Source organism: Ciconia boyciana, chromosome 29 (assembly GCF_034638445.1).
Source record: "Ciconia boyciana chromosome 29, ASM3463844v1, whole genome shotgun sequence".
Classification (NCBI taxonomy): Eukaryota; Metazoa; Chordata; class Aves; order Ciconiiformes; family Ciconiidae; genus Ciconia; species Ciconia boyciana.
In genome coordinates, this window is record NC_132962.1 from 925,686 (window position 1) to 943,958 (window position 18,273).

Here is an 18,273-nt window from a genome sequence, read left to right on the forward strand (position 1 = left end):
CATGTCCAGGTGCCCAGTTCCTCCCAGTTGACCCCACCACCCTCCTAGACCTTGGCCACTGAACCCAGACATCCAGGTGCCCAGTTCCTCCCAGTTGACCCCACCACCCTCCCAAGAGCTTGGCCACTGGACCCAGACGTCCAGGTGCCCAGTTCCTCCCAGTTGACCCCACCACCCTCCCAAGAGCTTGGCCACTGGACCCAGACGTCCAGGTGCCCAGTTGAGCCCATTACCCCACTCACCTTCCCCAGTATCTTCTTCCAGTACTGCCGCCAGAGGATGAGGAAGATGACGGCCAATAGGAGCAAGATGATGGCCACCAGGCAGCCAATCAGGATGGACGTGTGGCTGTGGTCGGCTTTGGCGATTGGCTGCCCTGGCTTCGGCTCCCCAGGGTCTGCCGTGGGAGGTGGTGGTGGGCAGGGTGCCATCCTGGCCCCGCCTGCTCAGATCCTGCCCCCCGTTAAGCCCCATCCAATTAAGCCCCGCCCCATTAAGCCCTGCCTTACTCTGGGTAGTGAGGTTGGTAGCCATATCCACGTGCCAGGGGTCCTCAGGGACGGCCATGGCCCCCACCGAGGGGTCGGGGGGGGCGGCTGGGGGCCACCCACTGGCACCCACCGCCTCCTCCACCGCATCTGCAGGGAGAAAGCCCCATGGCGCCTTAACGAGGTAGCTAACGAGGGCGGGGGCAGTGGCCGGGGGCCCCCAACCCATTGACCAACCCACTCAAACAAACCACCTTCCCATTGGCCAACAGGCCAACCAACCGGCTCACAGGGTGGTTGACCTCCAACCAAGCAATCACTCAACCAGCTTTGACCTCATCCAACCAACTAGTCAAGCCACCAACTAGTCAACCAACTAGTCAGTTAACCAACTGGCCAGCCAACCTGTCCTTCAACTCACCAACCAATCACATGACGACTCGAACATCTAACCAGTCATCCCATCATCCAACTAACTAGTCCACAGGCAACCAGCTGATCACCCTTGGACTGGTTAACCAACAGTTAACCAACTGACAATCCAATCCTGCATCCAACCAACCATCCCACCACCCAACCAGCTCAGTAGTCAACCAGCTAACCGACCAGTCTCACAACCAGCCCTTAGACTGGCCAACCAGCATCCAGCCAGCCAATCTCCTCATTATCCAACCAACCTGCCCATCATGCAACCAATGACCACATCACCCAGCCAACCATCCCTTCATCCAACCATCCCATCACCCAATCAACCATCCCTTGATCCAACCAACCATCCCATCACCCAACCAACCATCCCTTGATCCAACCAACCATCCCATCACCCAATCAACCATCCCTTGATCCAACCAACCATCCCTTGATCCAACCATCCCATCACCCAACCAACCATCCCTTGATCCAACCAACCATCCCATCACCCAACCAACCATCCCTTGATCCAACCAACCATCCCATCACCCAACCAACCATCCCATCACCCAACCAACCATCCCTTCATCCAACCATCCCTTGATCCAACCAACCATCCCATCACCCAACCAACCATCCCTTCATCCAACCAACCATCCCATCACCCAACCAACCATCCCTTCATCCAACCAACCATCCCATCACCCAACCAACCATCCCTTCATCCAACCAACCATCCCATCACCCAATCAACCATCCCTTCATCCAACCATCCCTTGATCCAACCAACCATCCCATCACCCAACCAACCATCCCATCTCTCAACCAACCTCCTTGCCACCTAACCAACCTTCCCATCATCCAGCTATCATTGCCTTCATGCAGCCCATCACCCAACCAACCTCCCCATCATCCAACCAACCTCCGCATCACTCAACCAATGACCCCATCACCCAACCAATGACCCCATCACCCGACCAATGACCCCCTCGCCCAACCAACCACCTCATCACCCAACCATTGAACCCAAGAGCCAATCTGTTGGAGGAGGATGCCAAGCCCAGGTGGGTCTGGAGGCCACGTGGCATGGTAGGACTCACCTGAGAGGAAGGTGATCTCACTGAAGAGCATCCACTCCCCGGCGAAGAAGAAGTGGCACTGGATGAAGCGGGCCTGGCGCCCACCCAGGGGCACAGTGACCGAGCGGGCGCTGGGGTCCTTGACGGCCCCGGCCAGGCTGTGGGTGGCCGGGGTGGGCTCCCAGGCCGTGGCCAGGCTCCTCTTGAAGCGGCACTCCACCTCCCCGAAGATGCTCACCCCCCGCGTGTGCATGTTGTTGCAATGAACCTGGGGGGGGGTGTTGGCCACCATCATGGGTGTTGGCCACCATCCCATGATGCCCTGGGGCAGCTGGGGGCGGGGAGGGGGGGTGTGCTAAGCCAAAGGGTCTCCAATGGGAAGTTCCAGACCCTGAGGGGGGGTTGACGTGATGGCCCCTCATGGACCCGTGCCGTGGCCGACCAATCCCACAATTCCCAGGCCAGACCCCTTGCCCAAACCCCCATGACGCCCCGGGCCACCCATTGCCCTCACTCCCATGATCCCCTGGGGCACCCCATTGCCCACCAGCCCCCCCAATGCCCTAGGGCACCCCCTTTCGCACCCTCCCACCATGCCCCAGCCCCTCCTCCCCTGCTATCCCAGCATGCTCCGGGGCACCTGCATGGCGTGGAAGGCCCGGAGACCCTCAAACTCGAACTCCAGCTCCACGTGGGGTTGGGGACCGGGGGGTCGGCGCCATCCCACGTAGTCGTAGCCCGGCCAAAGACGCCGCTCGCGGCTCCTCATGAAGTCATCCAGCCCCAGCACCCCATCCGCCAGCTGGCCCAGCCCCCCAAACTGCAGCCTGGGGGGGGGCAGGGGACACCGGGACACCTGGGTCCCCCCATCCCACCCACCTGGGAACCCCCCCATGGGATCTAGAGCACAACTTGGGAGCAATCGGGGCTGTTTGGGGGACAGCTGGGGACACTGGGGGACAACTGGGGCCAGGTGGGGCAATTTGGGGACAGTCTGAGGCTCTTTTGGGACAGTGGGTGACAGTTTGGGGCTGTTTGGGGCCAGCAGGTGACAATTTGGGGACAGTTTGGGCTATTTGGGGACAGTTGGGGACAGCAGGGAACAATCTAGGGCTGTTTTGAGCCAGTGGTTGACCATCTGGGGGCACTTTGGGGTCATTTGGGGACAGTGGTGGATGGTTGGGGATGATCTGGGGACAGTTGGAGCCTGTTTGGAGATGTTTGGGACAGTTGGAGATGGCCAAGAACAGTCTGGGGACACCTGGGGACAGTTTGGGGACAGCTGGGGATGGTTTGGAGACACTTGGAGATGGCCAAGGCTGGTTGGGGACTCTTGGGGACAGTTTGAGGACCACTGGGGACATCTGGGGAGGTCCAGGGCCAGTCTGGGGACAGTTTGGGGACTCTTGGGCATGGCCAAGGCTGGCTGGGGACACGTGGGGACAGTTTGAAGACCACTGGGGACAGCTGAGGAGGTTCAGGGACAGTCTGGGGACAGTTGTGGACAGTTTGGGGACACTTGAGGATGGCTGAAGACAATTTGGGGCCAGCTGGGGCCAATTTGGGAACTCTTGGGGCTGGTTGGGGCAGGTGACCCTCGGGGACAGCTGGGGACATCTGGGGGACTCACGGGCCAACGCTGTATCCATCGTAGGTGGAGTCATTGAGGACAACGGGTGCCGGGTCGAGGGCCATCACCTGTCCTCGTGGCGCCGTGTAGGACAGGAGCCCGGCTGGGGACAGGGGACATGTCACCACGGGGTCAACCACGGGGTCGGGTGGGGGACATGGGGATGGGGGACCACCACCCTGGGGACACCCCTGGGCTTTGAGATGGGGTGGCACTGAGGGGTGACGGGGTGGGATGGAGGTGACACAGGGTGACAGAGGGGGTGACAGGGGGGTGACGAGGTGCCACTCACCCTCCCACGGGCAGCCGTAGAGCTCCAGGCGCAGGCAGACGCTCATGGCGCGGGGGGCCCGGGGGTAGACGCGCAGCGCCCGCGCCACGGGGGGCGGCGCCAGGTCCTTCAGCACCACCCCCTCGGGGTCCTCGTTACCCCCGATCACCTGCGTCACCGGGATCCGCTGGGATCCCTGGGGACATGGATCCCACCGCCGGGGACCTCCCCGGTGACCCCATGGGATTCCCAGCCCCTCATGAGCCCAGGGATCCCGTTGAGCCCCGGGATCTCCCAAGGATCCCATTGTCCACTGAGATCCCAGTGCCCTGCCAGGGATCCCCAGGAATCCCCTAGGGATCCCATCACCCCCCCGGGATCTCCCAAGGATCCCATCGTCCCCTGAGATCCCACCGCCCTCCCAGGGATGCCCAGGGGTCCCACCACCACCTTGGGATCCCAGTGTCCCCAGCAATCCCTGGGGATCCCCAGGGATCCCACTGACCCCCGGGATCTCCCAAGGATCCCATCGTCCCCTGAGATCCCACCGCCCTCCCAGGGACCCCCAGGGGTCCCACCACCACCCCCGGGATCCCAGGGTCTCCAGCAATTCCTGGGGGTCCCCAGGGATCCCACTGACCCCCAGGATCTCCCAAGGATCCAATTGTCCCTCGAGATCCCACTGCCCTCCCAGGGATCCCCAGGGGTCCCACCACCCCCCCCGGGGATCCCAGTGTCCCCAGCAATCCCTGGGGATCCCCAGGGATCTCATCACCCCCCCGGGATCTCCCAAGGATCCCATCATCCCCTGAGATCCTACTGCCCTCCCAGGGATCCCCAGGGATACCACCACCACCCCGGGATCCCAGTGTCCCCAGGGATCCCCCAGGATCCCCCACTGTCCCCTCCTGCATCCCAGTGCCCTCCCAGAGATCCCAGGGATCAGCACCCCAACGTCCCCAAGGTGTCCCCAAGGAATCCCATGTCACCTTGGCACCTCAATGTCCCCAAAGTGTCCCCAGGGTGTCCCACGGCACCCCAACATCCCCAAGGTCCCCAAGATGTCCTCAAGATCCCCGGTCACCTCAGCACCCCAACATCCCCAAGGTCCCCAACATGTCCTCAAGATCCCCGGTCACCTCAGCACCCCAACATCCCCTAGGTCCTCAAGATGTCCCCAAGGTCCCTGGTCACCTCAGCACCCCAACATCCCCAAGGTCCCCAACATGTCCCCAAGATCTCCGGTCACCTTGGTGCACCAACATTCCCAAGGTCCCCAAAGTCCCTGGTCACCTCAGCACCCCAACATCCCCAAGGTCCCCAAGATGTCCCCAAGGTCCTTGGTCACCTCAGCACCCCAACATCCCCAAGGTCCCCAAGATGTCCCCAAGATCTCCGGTCACCTTGGTGCACCAACATTCCCAAGGTCTCCAAAGTCCCTGGTCACCTCAGCACCCCAACATCCCCAAGGTCCCCAACATGTCCCCAGGGTCCCAGGTCACCTCAGCACCCCAACATCCCCTAGGTCCTCAAGATGTCCCCAAGGTCCCCGGTCACCTCAACACCTCAACATCCCCAAGATGTCCCCAACATGTCCCCAAGATCCCCAGTCACCTCAGCACCCCAACATCCCTAAGGTCCCCAACATGTCCCCAAGATCTCCGGTCACCTTGGTGCACCAACATTCCCAAGGTCCCCAAGGTCCCTGGTCACCTCAGCACCCCAACATCCCCAAGGTCCCCAACATGTCCCCAGGATCCCTGGTCACCTCAGCACCTCAGCATCCCCAAGGTCCCCAAGATGTCCCCAAGATCCCCGGTCACCTCAGCGCCCCATCGGTCACGCCAGCGCAGCCAGCGGTGCCGGTCGCGGCTGTAGCGCAGTCGGTAGGCGCGGGCAAACTCCCTGCCGTGGCCACCGGCATGACGTCCCTGTGTCCCCACCAGTGTCACCACGTGCAGCCGACCCAGGTCCACCTCCAGGAACTCCTCCTCCTCCGGGAAGACGGGACCCGCGGGACACCAGGCACCGTCCCCATCGCTGCGACCCAGCCTGGGGACACAGGGGGACGTCCTGGGGACACCGGGGACGTGGGGATGCCTGGGGGCACCAGGTGCTGTCCCCATCGCTGTGGCCCAGGCTGGGGACATGGGGATGTCCTGGGGTCGTGGGGACACCTGGGGACACCCAGGGGACATGGGGACATCCTAGGGACACCTAGGGACATGGGGACACACAGGGTACATGGGGACATCATGGGGATACTCAGGGATATGGGGACACCTGGGGAACATGGGGACACCCAAGGGACATGGGGACATCCTAGGGACACCAGGGGACACCCAGGGGACATGCTAGGGACACCCAGGAACATGGGGACACTCAGAGGACATGGGGACATCATGGGGACACCTGGGGAACATGGGGACACTTGGCAAATGGGGACATCCCGGGGACACCTGGGGGAACACAAGGACATTTTGCAGACACCCAGGGACATGGGGGCATGGGGACACGTGGGGACATGGCGACACCCGGGGACAGAAGGACATGAGGACACCCAGGGGACATGGGGACAGCCTGGGGACATGGCAACACCCAGGGACAGAAGGACATGAGGACACCCATGGGACCTGGGGACAGCGTGGGGACATGGGGACACCTGGGGACATGGGGACACCCAGGGGACACCCAGGGACATGGGGAAACCTGAGGATACAGGGACACCCAGGGGACATGGGGACACCTGGGGACATGGGGACACGGGGACAGAGGGACCTGGGGACACCCAGGGGACCCTGGGTGACACAGGACAGTACTGGGAGGGGACTGGGCCATACTGGGACTCCTTGGCCACAGCAGGCAGCAGTGGCTCTGGGGTGGGGACACCGTGGGGACACTGGGGGGGGGCCTGGGAGGGAATGCTGAGTTGGGGGGAGGGGGGTACCGGGCCATACTGGTGTGTACTGGTGTATACTGGTGCGTACGGGGCTGACCGGCGGTGGCGGGCGGCGGTGGAGTCGGACCAGGCGCTGGAGGCCGAGAGGCGGCTGTCGGGGATGGAGCCGTCCTCCATGCCCAGGGCGAAGCGGCACCTGCCTGGGGGACACGGGGGACATTGGGGACACGGGGGACACGGGGGACATGGGGGACATTGGGGGCATGGGGAGACATTGGGACACAGGGGACATGGGGGACATTGGGACATGGGAGGACACAGGGGGATGTGGGGGACATCGGGGATATGGGGACATGGGGGACATGGGGGGACATGGGGACATTGGGGACATGGGGGACATTGGGACACAGGGGACATGGGAGGACACGGGGGACATGGGGGACATGGGGGACACAGGGGACATGGGGACACAGGGGACATGGGGGTCATGGGGGACATTGGGACATGGGGACATTGGAGGACACAGGGGGACATGGGGGACACGGGGGACATGGGGGACATGGGGGACATTGGGGACATGGAGGAGACATTGGGACACAGGGGACATGGGGGACAGAGGGGACGTGGGGATACAGGGACATGGGGAGACATTGGGACACAGGGGACATGGGGGACATTGGGACATGGGAGGACACAGGGGATGTGGGGGACATCGGGGATATGGGGACATGGGGGACATGGGGGACATGGGGGACATTGGGGGACATTGGGATACAGGGGACATGGGAGGACACGGGGGGACATGGGGGACATGGGAGACACAGGGGACATGGGGACACAGGGGACATGGGGGACACAGGGGACATTGGGGACATGGGGACATGGAGGAGACATTGGGGACAGAGGGGACATGGGGATACAGGGGAACATGGGGGGACATTGGGACATGGGGACATGGGAGGACACAGGGACATGGGGGACACGGGGGACATTGGGGACATGGGGGACATGGGGGACATTGGGGACATGGAGGAGACATTGGGGACAGAGGGGACGTGGGGATACGGGGGACATGGGGGACATTGGGACATGGGGACATGGGAGGACACAGGGAGACATGGGGGACATTGGGGACATGGGGGACATTGGGGACACAGGGGACATGGGGGACATTGGGGACACAGGGGACACATGGGGAGACATGAGGGACATGGGGGGACATTGGGACACGGGGGACATGGGGACACATGGGAGACATTGGGGACACAGGGGACATGGGGGGACATGAGGGACGTGGGGGGACATTGGGACACGGGGACACATGGGGGACATTGGGGACACAGGGACACATAGGGGACACAGGGGACATATAGGGGACATTGGGGACATATAGGGGACATTGGGGACACAGGGGACATTGGGGACACAGGGGGGACATAGGGGGACATTGGGGACACGGCGGGGGACACACAGGGGTCACAGAGGACACGCCAGCCTCATCCCCTGCAGACCCCCTACGCAGCCCCTATACAGCCCCTATAGCCCTCCCACCCCATAGAGCCGCTATAGGGCACCCACAGCCCCATGTGGCCCCTATGCAGCCCCTATAGCCCTCCCACCCCACAGGGCTCCTATAGGGGACCCACAGCCTGTAGGGACCCTATAGGGACCCGTGACTCTGCGTGGCCCCTATAGGAGTCCCACAGCCCCACAGGGCCCCTATAGACCCCATAGCCCTCCCACCCCATAGGGGTCCTATAGCGAATCCACAACCCCATGTGGCCCCTACCCACTTCCTATAGTTCTCCCACCCCACAGGAGCCCTATAGACCCTGTAGGGGACCCAGAGCCTCACGTGGCCCCTATGGACCCCATAAGGGACCCAGAGTCTCACGTGGCCCTATGGCCCCTCAAGGGACCCACAGCCTCATGTGGCCCATAGGCGACCCAGAGCTTCCCATGGCCCCTATGAACCCCATAGGGGACCCAGAGCCTCACGTGGCCCCTATGTGCCCCACAAGGGACCCACAGCCTCACATGGTCCCTATGGACCCTGTAAGGGACCCAGAGCCTCATGTGGCCCATAGGGGACCCAGAGCCTCACGTGACCCATAAGGGACCCAGAGCATCACGTGGCCCCTATGGACCCCATAGGGGACCCAGAGCCTCATGTGACCCATAAGGGACCCAGAGCCTCACGTGGCCCCTATGGACCCCATAGGGGACCCAGAGCCTCATGTGACCCATAAGGGACCCAGAGCCTCACGTGGCCCCTATGGACCCCATAGGGGACCCAGAGCCTCACATGTCCCCTATGGACCCCATAGGGGACCCAGAGCCTCACGTGGCCCCTATGGACTCCATAGGGGACCCAGACCCTCGTGTGGCCCATAGGGCACCCAGAGCTTCCCGTGGTCCCTATGGACCCCATAGGGCACCCAGAGCTTCCCGTGGTCCCTATGGACCCCATAGGGCACCCAGAGCCTCACGTGGCCCCTATGGACTCCATAGGGGACCCAGACCCTCGTGTGGCCCATAGGGCACCCAGAGCTTCCCGTGGTCCCTATGGACCCCATAGGGCACCCAGAGCCTCACGTGGCCCCTATGGACCCCATAGGGGACCCAGAGCCTCACGTGGCCCCTATGGACCCCATAGGGGACCCAGAGCCTCACGTGGCCCCTATGGACTCCATAGGGGACCCAGACCCTCGTGTGGCCCATAGGGCACCCAGAGCTTCCCGTGGTCCCTATGGACCCCATAGGGCACCCAGAGCCTCACGTGGCCCCTATGGACCCCATAGGCCCCCCGCCGCCCCATAGGGTCTCACCCAGGTCGAGGTGCCCATCGAGCTGCAGCCCGGACGCCTGCGTCCCCACCGCCAGCAGCAGGAGGGGGAGGGGCAGGGGCAGGACCCCCATGGTGGCCCCGGCCCCGCCCTGGTCACCGCACCTGGGGACAGCGAAGGGACACTGGGACTCACTGGGAGGCACTGGGAGGACTGGGACAGGGACCGGGAGGGAACTGGGAGGACTGGGATGGGGATTGATGGCACTGGGAGGGGGACTGGGAGGCATTGGGAGGACTGGGATAGGGACCGGGAGGGAACTGGGAGGACTGGGATGGGGATTGATGGCACTGGGAGGGGGACTGGGAGGCACTGGGAGGACTGGGATAGGGACCAGGGAGGGAACTGGGAGGACTGGGATGTGGATTGATGGCACTGGGAGGACAGGGATAGGGACTGGGAGGGAACTGGGAGGACTGGGATGGGGACTGGGAGGCACTGGGAGGACTGGGATAGGGACCAGGAGGGAACTGGGAGGACTGGGATGGGGATTGATGGCACTGGGAGGGGGACTGGGAGGCACTGGGAGGACTGGGATAGGGACCGGGAGGGAACTGGGAGGACTGGGATGGGGATTGATGGCACTGGGAGGGGGACTGGGAGGCATTGGGAGGACTGGGATAGGGACCGGGAGGGAACTGGGAGGACTGGGATGGGGACTGTGGGCACTGGGAGGACAGGGATAGGGACTGGGAGGGAACTGGGAGGACTGGGATGGGGATTGATGGCACTGGGAGGGGGACTGGGAGGGAACTGGGAGGACTGGGATGGGGACTGGGAGGCACTGGGAGGACTGGGATAGGGACCAGGAGGGAACTGGGAGGACTGGGATGGGGATTGATGGCACTGGGAGGGGGACTGGGAGGCACTGGGAGGACTGGGATAGGGACTGGGAGGGAACTGGGAGGACTGGGATAGGGACTGGGAGGGAACTGGGAGGACTGGGATGGGGATTGATGGCACTGGGAGGGGGACTGGGAGGCACTGGGAGGACTGGGATAGGGACCAGGAGGGAACTGGGAGGACTGGGATGGGGACTGTGGGCACTGGGAGGACAGGGATAGGGACTGGGAGGGAACTGGGAGGACTGGGATGGGGATTGATGGCACTGGGAGGGGGACGGGGAGGGAACGGGGAGGACTGGGATGGGGACTGGGAGGCACTGGGAGGACTGGGATGGGGATTGATGGCACTGGGAGGGGGACTGGGAGGCACTGGGAGGACTGGGATGGGGACCAGGAGGGAACTGGGAGGACTGGGATGGGGACTGGGAGGCACTGGGAGGACTGGGATAGGGACCAGGAGGGAACTGGGAGGACTGGGATGGGGACTGTGGGCACAGTTAGGGGAACTGGGAGCACTGGGAGGAGCAGGATAGGGACTGGGGGCACTGGGAGAACTGGGATGGGGACCAGGAAGGAACTGGGAGGATGGGGAGGGGAACTGGGAGCACTGGGAGGACTGGGATGGGGACTAGGAGGGGACTGGGAGAACTGGGAGGGGAACTGGGAGCACTGGGAGGACTGGGATAAGGATTGGGATGGGGACTGGGAGGGAACTGGGAGGACTGGGATGGGGATTGATGGCACTGGGAGGACTGGGATAGGGGCCAGGAGGGAACTGGGAGGATGGGAGGACTGGGATGGGGAGTGGGGGCACTGGGAGGACTGGGGTAGGGACCGGGAGGGAACTGGGAGGACTGGGATGGGGATTGATGGCACTGGGAGGGAGACTGGGAGGCACTGGGAGGACTGGTATGGGGACTGGGAGGGAACTGGGAGAGGAACTGGGAGCACTGGGATGACTGGAGTAGGGACTGGGGGCACGGGGAAGATTGGGATGGGGAATGGGAGGGAACTGGGAGAACTGGGAGGGGAACTGGGAGCACTGGGAAGAGTGGGATAGGGACTGTGGGCACTGGGAGGGGAACTGGGAGCACTGGGAAGAGTGGGATAGGGACTGGGGACACTGGGAGGGAACTGGGAGCACTGGGAAGAGTGGGATAGGAACTGGGGACACTGGGAGGGAACTGGGAGCACTGGGAGGACTGGGATAAGGATTGGGATAGGGACTGGGAGGGAACTGGGAGCACTAGGAGGACTTGGATGGGGACTGGGGGGGCAGTGGGAGGGGGACTGGGAGCACTGGGAGCACTGGGAGGGCCCCATCCCAGCAGCTGCTCCCACAATGCATTGCTGGAATGTGCCCCTCCCCCCCCCAGCTGCCGCAGCCTGATGGGAAACAGCAGCTGGGGGGCGGGGCTGGGGGCGGGGCCGGGGGGGCGGGGCCCGGGGGCGGGGTCCCACCCCACCCCACCCCCCCCCGGGCACCCAGAGGGGACCCCGGGGTCCGTCCCGGTGTCACCCGAGCACTGGGACACGCCAGGACGCGTCACGGACGGTGACACGCAACAACGGGAACAACACGCAACGGCGCGCAAGGGGGGGTGACACGCGACGACACGTGACGACACGCGACGACACGCAATAACACACGCTGACACGCAACAGCACGCAACACCATGCGATAACACGCAGTGACACGCGCTGACACGCAACAGCACGCAACACCATGCGATAGCACACGCCGACACACAACATGCAACAACACGCAGTAACACACGCTGACACGCAACACGCAACACCATGCGATAGCACGCGCTGACACACAACACGCAATAACACACACTAACACGCAACAACACACAATAACGCACTAACTTGCAACACACAATAACATGTAACAACACGCAACAACGCACAACAACACGCAATAACACACAGACACACAATACACAACACACACAATGACATGCAATAACACACGCTGACACACAGCACACGCAACAACACGCGGTAACACACGCTGACAGGCAACAACACACAACACACACAATGACACGCAACAACACACACTGACACGCAACAATGCGCAACACCATGCGATAACACAACACACAACATGCAACAACACGCAACACACGCAACAACACACAACAGTCAACCACATGCAATAACACACACGGACACACAACAACATGCAACAGCACACGCTGACACACAACAACACGCAACACACAACATGCAACAACACACAATAACACACTGACACACAACATGCAATAACACACACTAACACGTAACAACACACAATAACATGTAACGACACACAGCACGCAGTAACACACGCTGACATGCAACAACACACAACACATGCAACAACACGCAATAACACACGCTGACACACAACAACACACGCAGCAACACGCAGTAACACACGCTGACATGCAACAACACACAACACACGCAACGACACGCAATAACACACACTGACATGCAACAAGATGCAACAACACACAATCACATGTAATGACATGCAACAACACACAATAACACACACTGACATGCAACAACACACAACACATGCAACAACACGCAATAACACACTAACATGCAAGACCACGCAAGAACACACAACACACATGCAACACCACACAATAGCATGTAACAATACACAACAACACACAACACACACTGACACGCAACAACATGCAACAACACACACACTGACACACAAAACGCAATGACACACACTGACACGCAACAACACACAATAACATGTGAGAACATGCAACAACAGACATCAACACGCAACAACACACAATGACACACATTAACACGGAACAACACGCAACAACACGCACTGACACACAACATGCAACAGCACACAACACTCAATAACACACACTAACATGCAACAACATGCAACAACACGCAATAACACACTGACACACAACAAGCAATAACACACGTGAACACGCAACAACACACAATAACATGTAACAACATGCAACAACACATAACGACACGTGCTAACACGGAACAACAGGCAACAACACGCAATGACATGATCCCCAAACATGCAACACGCAGTGACATGCAACAACGCGCAATGACACACGACACACACCAACACCACGCAAGAACACGTAAGAACACGTAACTAAATGCACTCACACGCAATAACACACAACATGCAATAACATACGACCCCAAGACATGCAACAACGTGCATTGACACGCCCCGACACGCTATGACATTCTGTGACACGCCATGACACACCTCAACACGCCATGACACGACACGCCATGACACACCTCAAAATGCTATGGCACGCCACAACACACCACGACACGCCATGACACACAATGACACGCCATGACACACCTCAACATGCCATGACACGCCACAACACACAATGACACGCCACAACATGCCACAACATGCCATGACACGCCTCAAAATGCCACGACACACAATGACACGCCACACCACGCCATGACACGCCACGCCATGCTCCAACACACAATGACATGCCATGACACACAACGACATGCCATTACACGCCCTGACACGCCATGACACACCGTGACACGCCTCAAAATGCTATGGCACGCCACAACACACCACGCCACACCACGCCATGACATACAATGACACGCCATGATACGCCATGACATGCCGTGACACGCCTCGACATGCTGTGACACGCCATGACACACGATGACACGCCACGCCACACCATGACACGCCTCAGAATGCCACACCACGCCATGACACGACACGCCATGCTCCAACACACAATGACACGCCATGACACGCCATGACACGCCACGACACGCCACGCCACGCCACGACACGCACCTGGGGGCCTCTCTGGGGCGGGATCGGGCCCTGATTCCTCCCTGGGGTCCCGCAGGTGGCACCTATGGGAGCACCTATAGACCTCAGCCCTATAGGACCTCCCCGCCGATGGCCCTATAGATGCCCAGCTCTGCGTGCACGTATGTGCAACGTATACGTGTGCAGAGCCGTACATGTATACACCCCCATCTGAACATACGTGGACATATAGAAACATATATACCCCTATATCGCACCCGTATAGCTCCACATATACATGTGGGCTTATATATACATCCATATACACTCCCCTATACACATCTGTGGACTTACACATACACGTAACAGGCACTTAGACATATATGTTCACCTATACATACATACACACATACATATATATTCACCTATACATGCCTACCCGCATACATATATATTCACCTCTACATACATACACACACACATATATATTCACCTATACATACATACACGCATACACATACACATTTACGTGTATACCTACACACAAATATATACGTCCACCGGATTACAGAGCCTTACACCCTATATACAGGCTCATATAGACACGTATATACTCATATGCGTTAAGCAGTCCGCTATACATTAGCTGTAAGCGTATATGTTTGTGGATTAACGAGATGCACGCACCATAGGTCTGTATATATGTATGTATGTTAGATATATGTGCCCATATAGATGCGTATTCACATGCATGTGTCCATACACGTATACACTTATATATATGCACCTATATTTATATATAATCCACAGAACTGTATGTGCACATGTGTATTTACGTGCATATATGCATATACATACATATACAGCCATGCACGTATGTGTTTACCATATATATCCATATAAATGTATAGATCCACCTAACTATGTGGAACTATACCCCATACACGTGTCTATATGTGCCTATATATATGGACAAACACATTATATTCCTATATGCCTGCGTTTTGTATGCACGTATGGGGCATGCGTGCATATGTACGTTCACATATATACCTGTATGCATTGTATATGGTGCAGTCTACATCACTGTAACCCTACGTGCACCACGTATAGCACATATATGCCTGTATATAGAGGGCTGCGGATGTAGGGGCGTATAGATTTCCCATAGCTCATACATAAACCTATACAGCCCCACAGGGTGGCATCATATAGGTGCTGTAGACATCCACGGGGCCATAGGGGTGCGAGGAGAGGGGAGTTATAGGGTATGTAAGGTGCTCTATAGGTACCCCACGGCTATACCGCCCCACACATATAGAGGCCATAGGATTCAACGCTGTATATATGGGGAGATGAGAGGCCGTAGGGTTTAACACTGTAGGTCTATAGGCGCCCCAGAGACCTATAGATGCCCACAGGCCTACCGTGGGCTATACGGCAGGCACTTATAGGGCCGCAGTGAGCTCTAGGAGGGGCCGTATACGGGGCTATAGGGGTGCATGTGTCTCCCTATAGGTGCCGGGGGGGGTAAAGGGGCGAGGGGTGACCTATAGATCCCAGAGGCGCCGCTCTGTGGGTGCTATAGGTAGATCCTATAGGGCTCACGCCTCCGGGGGCATCACGTGCTGGTCCGGCACCCCAAATCGCCCCCAAATCCCCCCCCAACTGCCCCGATCCCCCAACACCCCCAAGTGCCCCCAAATCCCCCCAAGTGCCCCCCAAATCTGCCCCGATCCCCCAAGTGCCCCCAAAACCCCCGGGTACCCCCCAAATCCACCCCAAGGGCCCCCAGTTCCCCCAGGTACCCCCAAATCTGCCCCCAAGTGCCCCCCAACACCCCAAAATACCCCCAAACCCCCAAGTGCCCCCAAATCATCCTCCAACACCCTCAAGTGCCCCCAATCCCCCCAAATCTGTCCCCCAACACCCCTCAGGTGCCCCCCGATGCCCCCAAATCTGCCCCCAATCCCCCAAGTGCCCCCCAGTCCCCTCAAGTGCCCCCAAATCCTCCCGTAGTGCCCCCAAATCCCCCAAGTGCCCCCCAACACCCCCTAAGTGCCCCCAAATCTCCTCCGAGTCACCCCCAACTCCCCCAAACACCCCCAAGTGCCCCTCAACACCCCCAAATCCCCCAACCCCCAATTGCCCCCCAAATCCCTCCCAAATCACCCCCAAGTGCCCCCTAACCCCTATATACCCCCCAAATACCCCCAAGTGCCCCCAAATACCCCCGAGTGCCCCTCAACACCCCCAAATCCCCCAATGCCCCAATTGCCCCCCAGATCACCCCCCAACGCCCCCAAGTGCCCCTAACCCCCATATACCCCCAAATACCCCCAAGTACCCCTGAATACCCCCCAAGTGCCCCTCAACACCCCCAAATCCCCCAATGCCCCAATTGCCCCCCAAATCACCCCCAAATCACCCCCCAACGCCCCCAAGTGCCCCCTAACCCCCAAATACCCCCAGGTACCCCCAAAACACCCCCAGCCCCCATTTCTGCCCACCGGGCTCCTCGTCGCCTCCTCCTCGCTGCAGCCCCCGGACTCCCGGCTCCTCCCGGACGCCTGGGTCCTCTCCCCTCCCCTCCCCTCCCCTCCTCCTTCTCCTCCCCCTCCTCCTGGGGGGGAGGGGAGGCAGCCCGACACCTGGGTCCCCCTTCATTGCACGGGGGGGAAGGGGGCACCAGGGGGACTTGGGAGCCCGGACGCCTGGGTCCTCTGCTGGGCACCCCTTTGTTACCTACCTGTATTTTTTTTTTTTTGGGGGGGGTCCCCTAAATCCCCCCCAAACAACAAGGGGGGCTAGAAGCCCCCAAAGTCCCCCCCAAAAAAGACACATCCCTTTTTGAGGGGGAACCTCGAAACTGCCTTTTTTGGACCCCAAATGCCTTTTGGGGAGCCCTCGAAACTCCCTTTCTTGCCCCCCGCCCGCAACCCACTTTTGGGGGGACCCTCGAAACCGCCTTCTTCTAGACCCCTCAAACCCCCTTCTTGGGGGGACCCCTCAAAACTGACTTTTGGGGCCCCTCAAAACTGTCTTTTTCCAAAGGGGGGGCCCTCGAAACTCCCTTTTTGGAACCCCTCAAAGCTGCTTTTTTTGGGGTGCTTGAAACCACCTTTTGGGGGGGACCTTGAAACCCCCTTTTTCTGCACTCCTCAAACCCCCTTCTTGGGGGGGACCCCTTGAAACTCCCTTTTTGGGGACCCCTCGAAACTGCTTTTTAGGAATCCTGAAAATTGCCCTTTTTGGGGCCCCTTGAAACCGTCGGTTTTTTGAACCCCCCCCCAAACTCCCTTTTGGGGGTCCCCCTTGAAATCCCTTTTGGGGCCCCCTTGAAACCCCCTTTTGGGGGACCCTCGAAACCCCCTTTTCCTGCACCCCCAAACCCCCTTCTTGGGGGGGACCCCTTGAAACTCCCTTTTTGGGGACCCCTCAAAACCTCCTTTCTTGCCATCCCCCCAAAAACTGACTTTTGGGGTCCCCCAAAACTCCCCTTTGGGGCCCCTCCAAAGCGCCTTTTTCGGGGAGAGCTTGAAACCACCTTTTGGGGGGGACCTCGAAACCCCCTTTTTCTGCACCCCTCAAACCCCTTTCTTGGGGGGACCCCTTGAAACTCCCTTTTTGGGGACCCTCGAAACTGCTTTTTAGGAATCCTGAAAATTGCCCTTTTTGGGGCCCCTTGAACCAATTTTTTTTTTGACCCCCCCCCCCCCAAAACTCCCCTTTGGGGGTTCCCTTCGAAGCTCATTTTTGGGGCCCCCTTGAAACCCCCTTTTGGGGGACCCTTGAAACCCCCTTTTTCTGCACCCCCAAACCCCCTTCTTGGAGGAAACCCCTTGAAACTCCCTTTCTGGGGCCCCTCGAAACCACCTTTTTGGAAGAACCCCCTGAAACTCCCTTTTGGGGCCCCCTCGAAACCCCCTTCTGGGGGCCCCCTGAAACTCCCTTTGGGGCCCCTGGAAGCTGCCTGGGGGGTGGGGG

At 59.8% G+C, this 18,273-nt stretch overlaps 1 protein-coding gene across 1 annotated transcript in view; it reads right to left on the reverse strand.

Annotated features, from left to right (window-relative positions):
* DDR1 (discoidin domain receptor tyrosine kinase 1) overlaps window positions 1-16,865 on the reverse strand; it is a 28,653-nt gene extending 11,788 nt beyond the window's left edge. The window contains 11 exon segments of the mRNA XM_072847883.1: window positions 243-397; window positions 510-638; window positions 2,000-2,246; window positions 2,619-2,805; window positions 3,609-3,711; window positions 3,901-4,048; window positions 5,703-5,931; window positions 6,876-6,978; window positions 9,607-9,728; window positions 14,329-14,390; window positions 16,797-16,865. Coding sequence (XP_072703984.1) covers window positions 243-397; window positions 510-638; window positions 2,000-2,246; window positions 2,619-2,805; window positions 3,609-3,711; window positions 3,901-4,048; window positions 5,703-5,931; window positions 6,876-6,978; window positions 9,607-9,697 — 1,392 coding nt within the window. The 5' untranslated portion in view covers window positions 9,698-9,728; window positions 14,329-14,390; window positions 16,797-16,865.
* Between the last annotated feature and the right edge of the window lie 1,408 nt (window positions 16,866-18,273).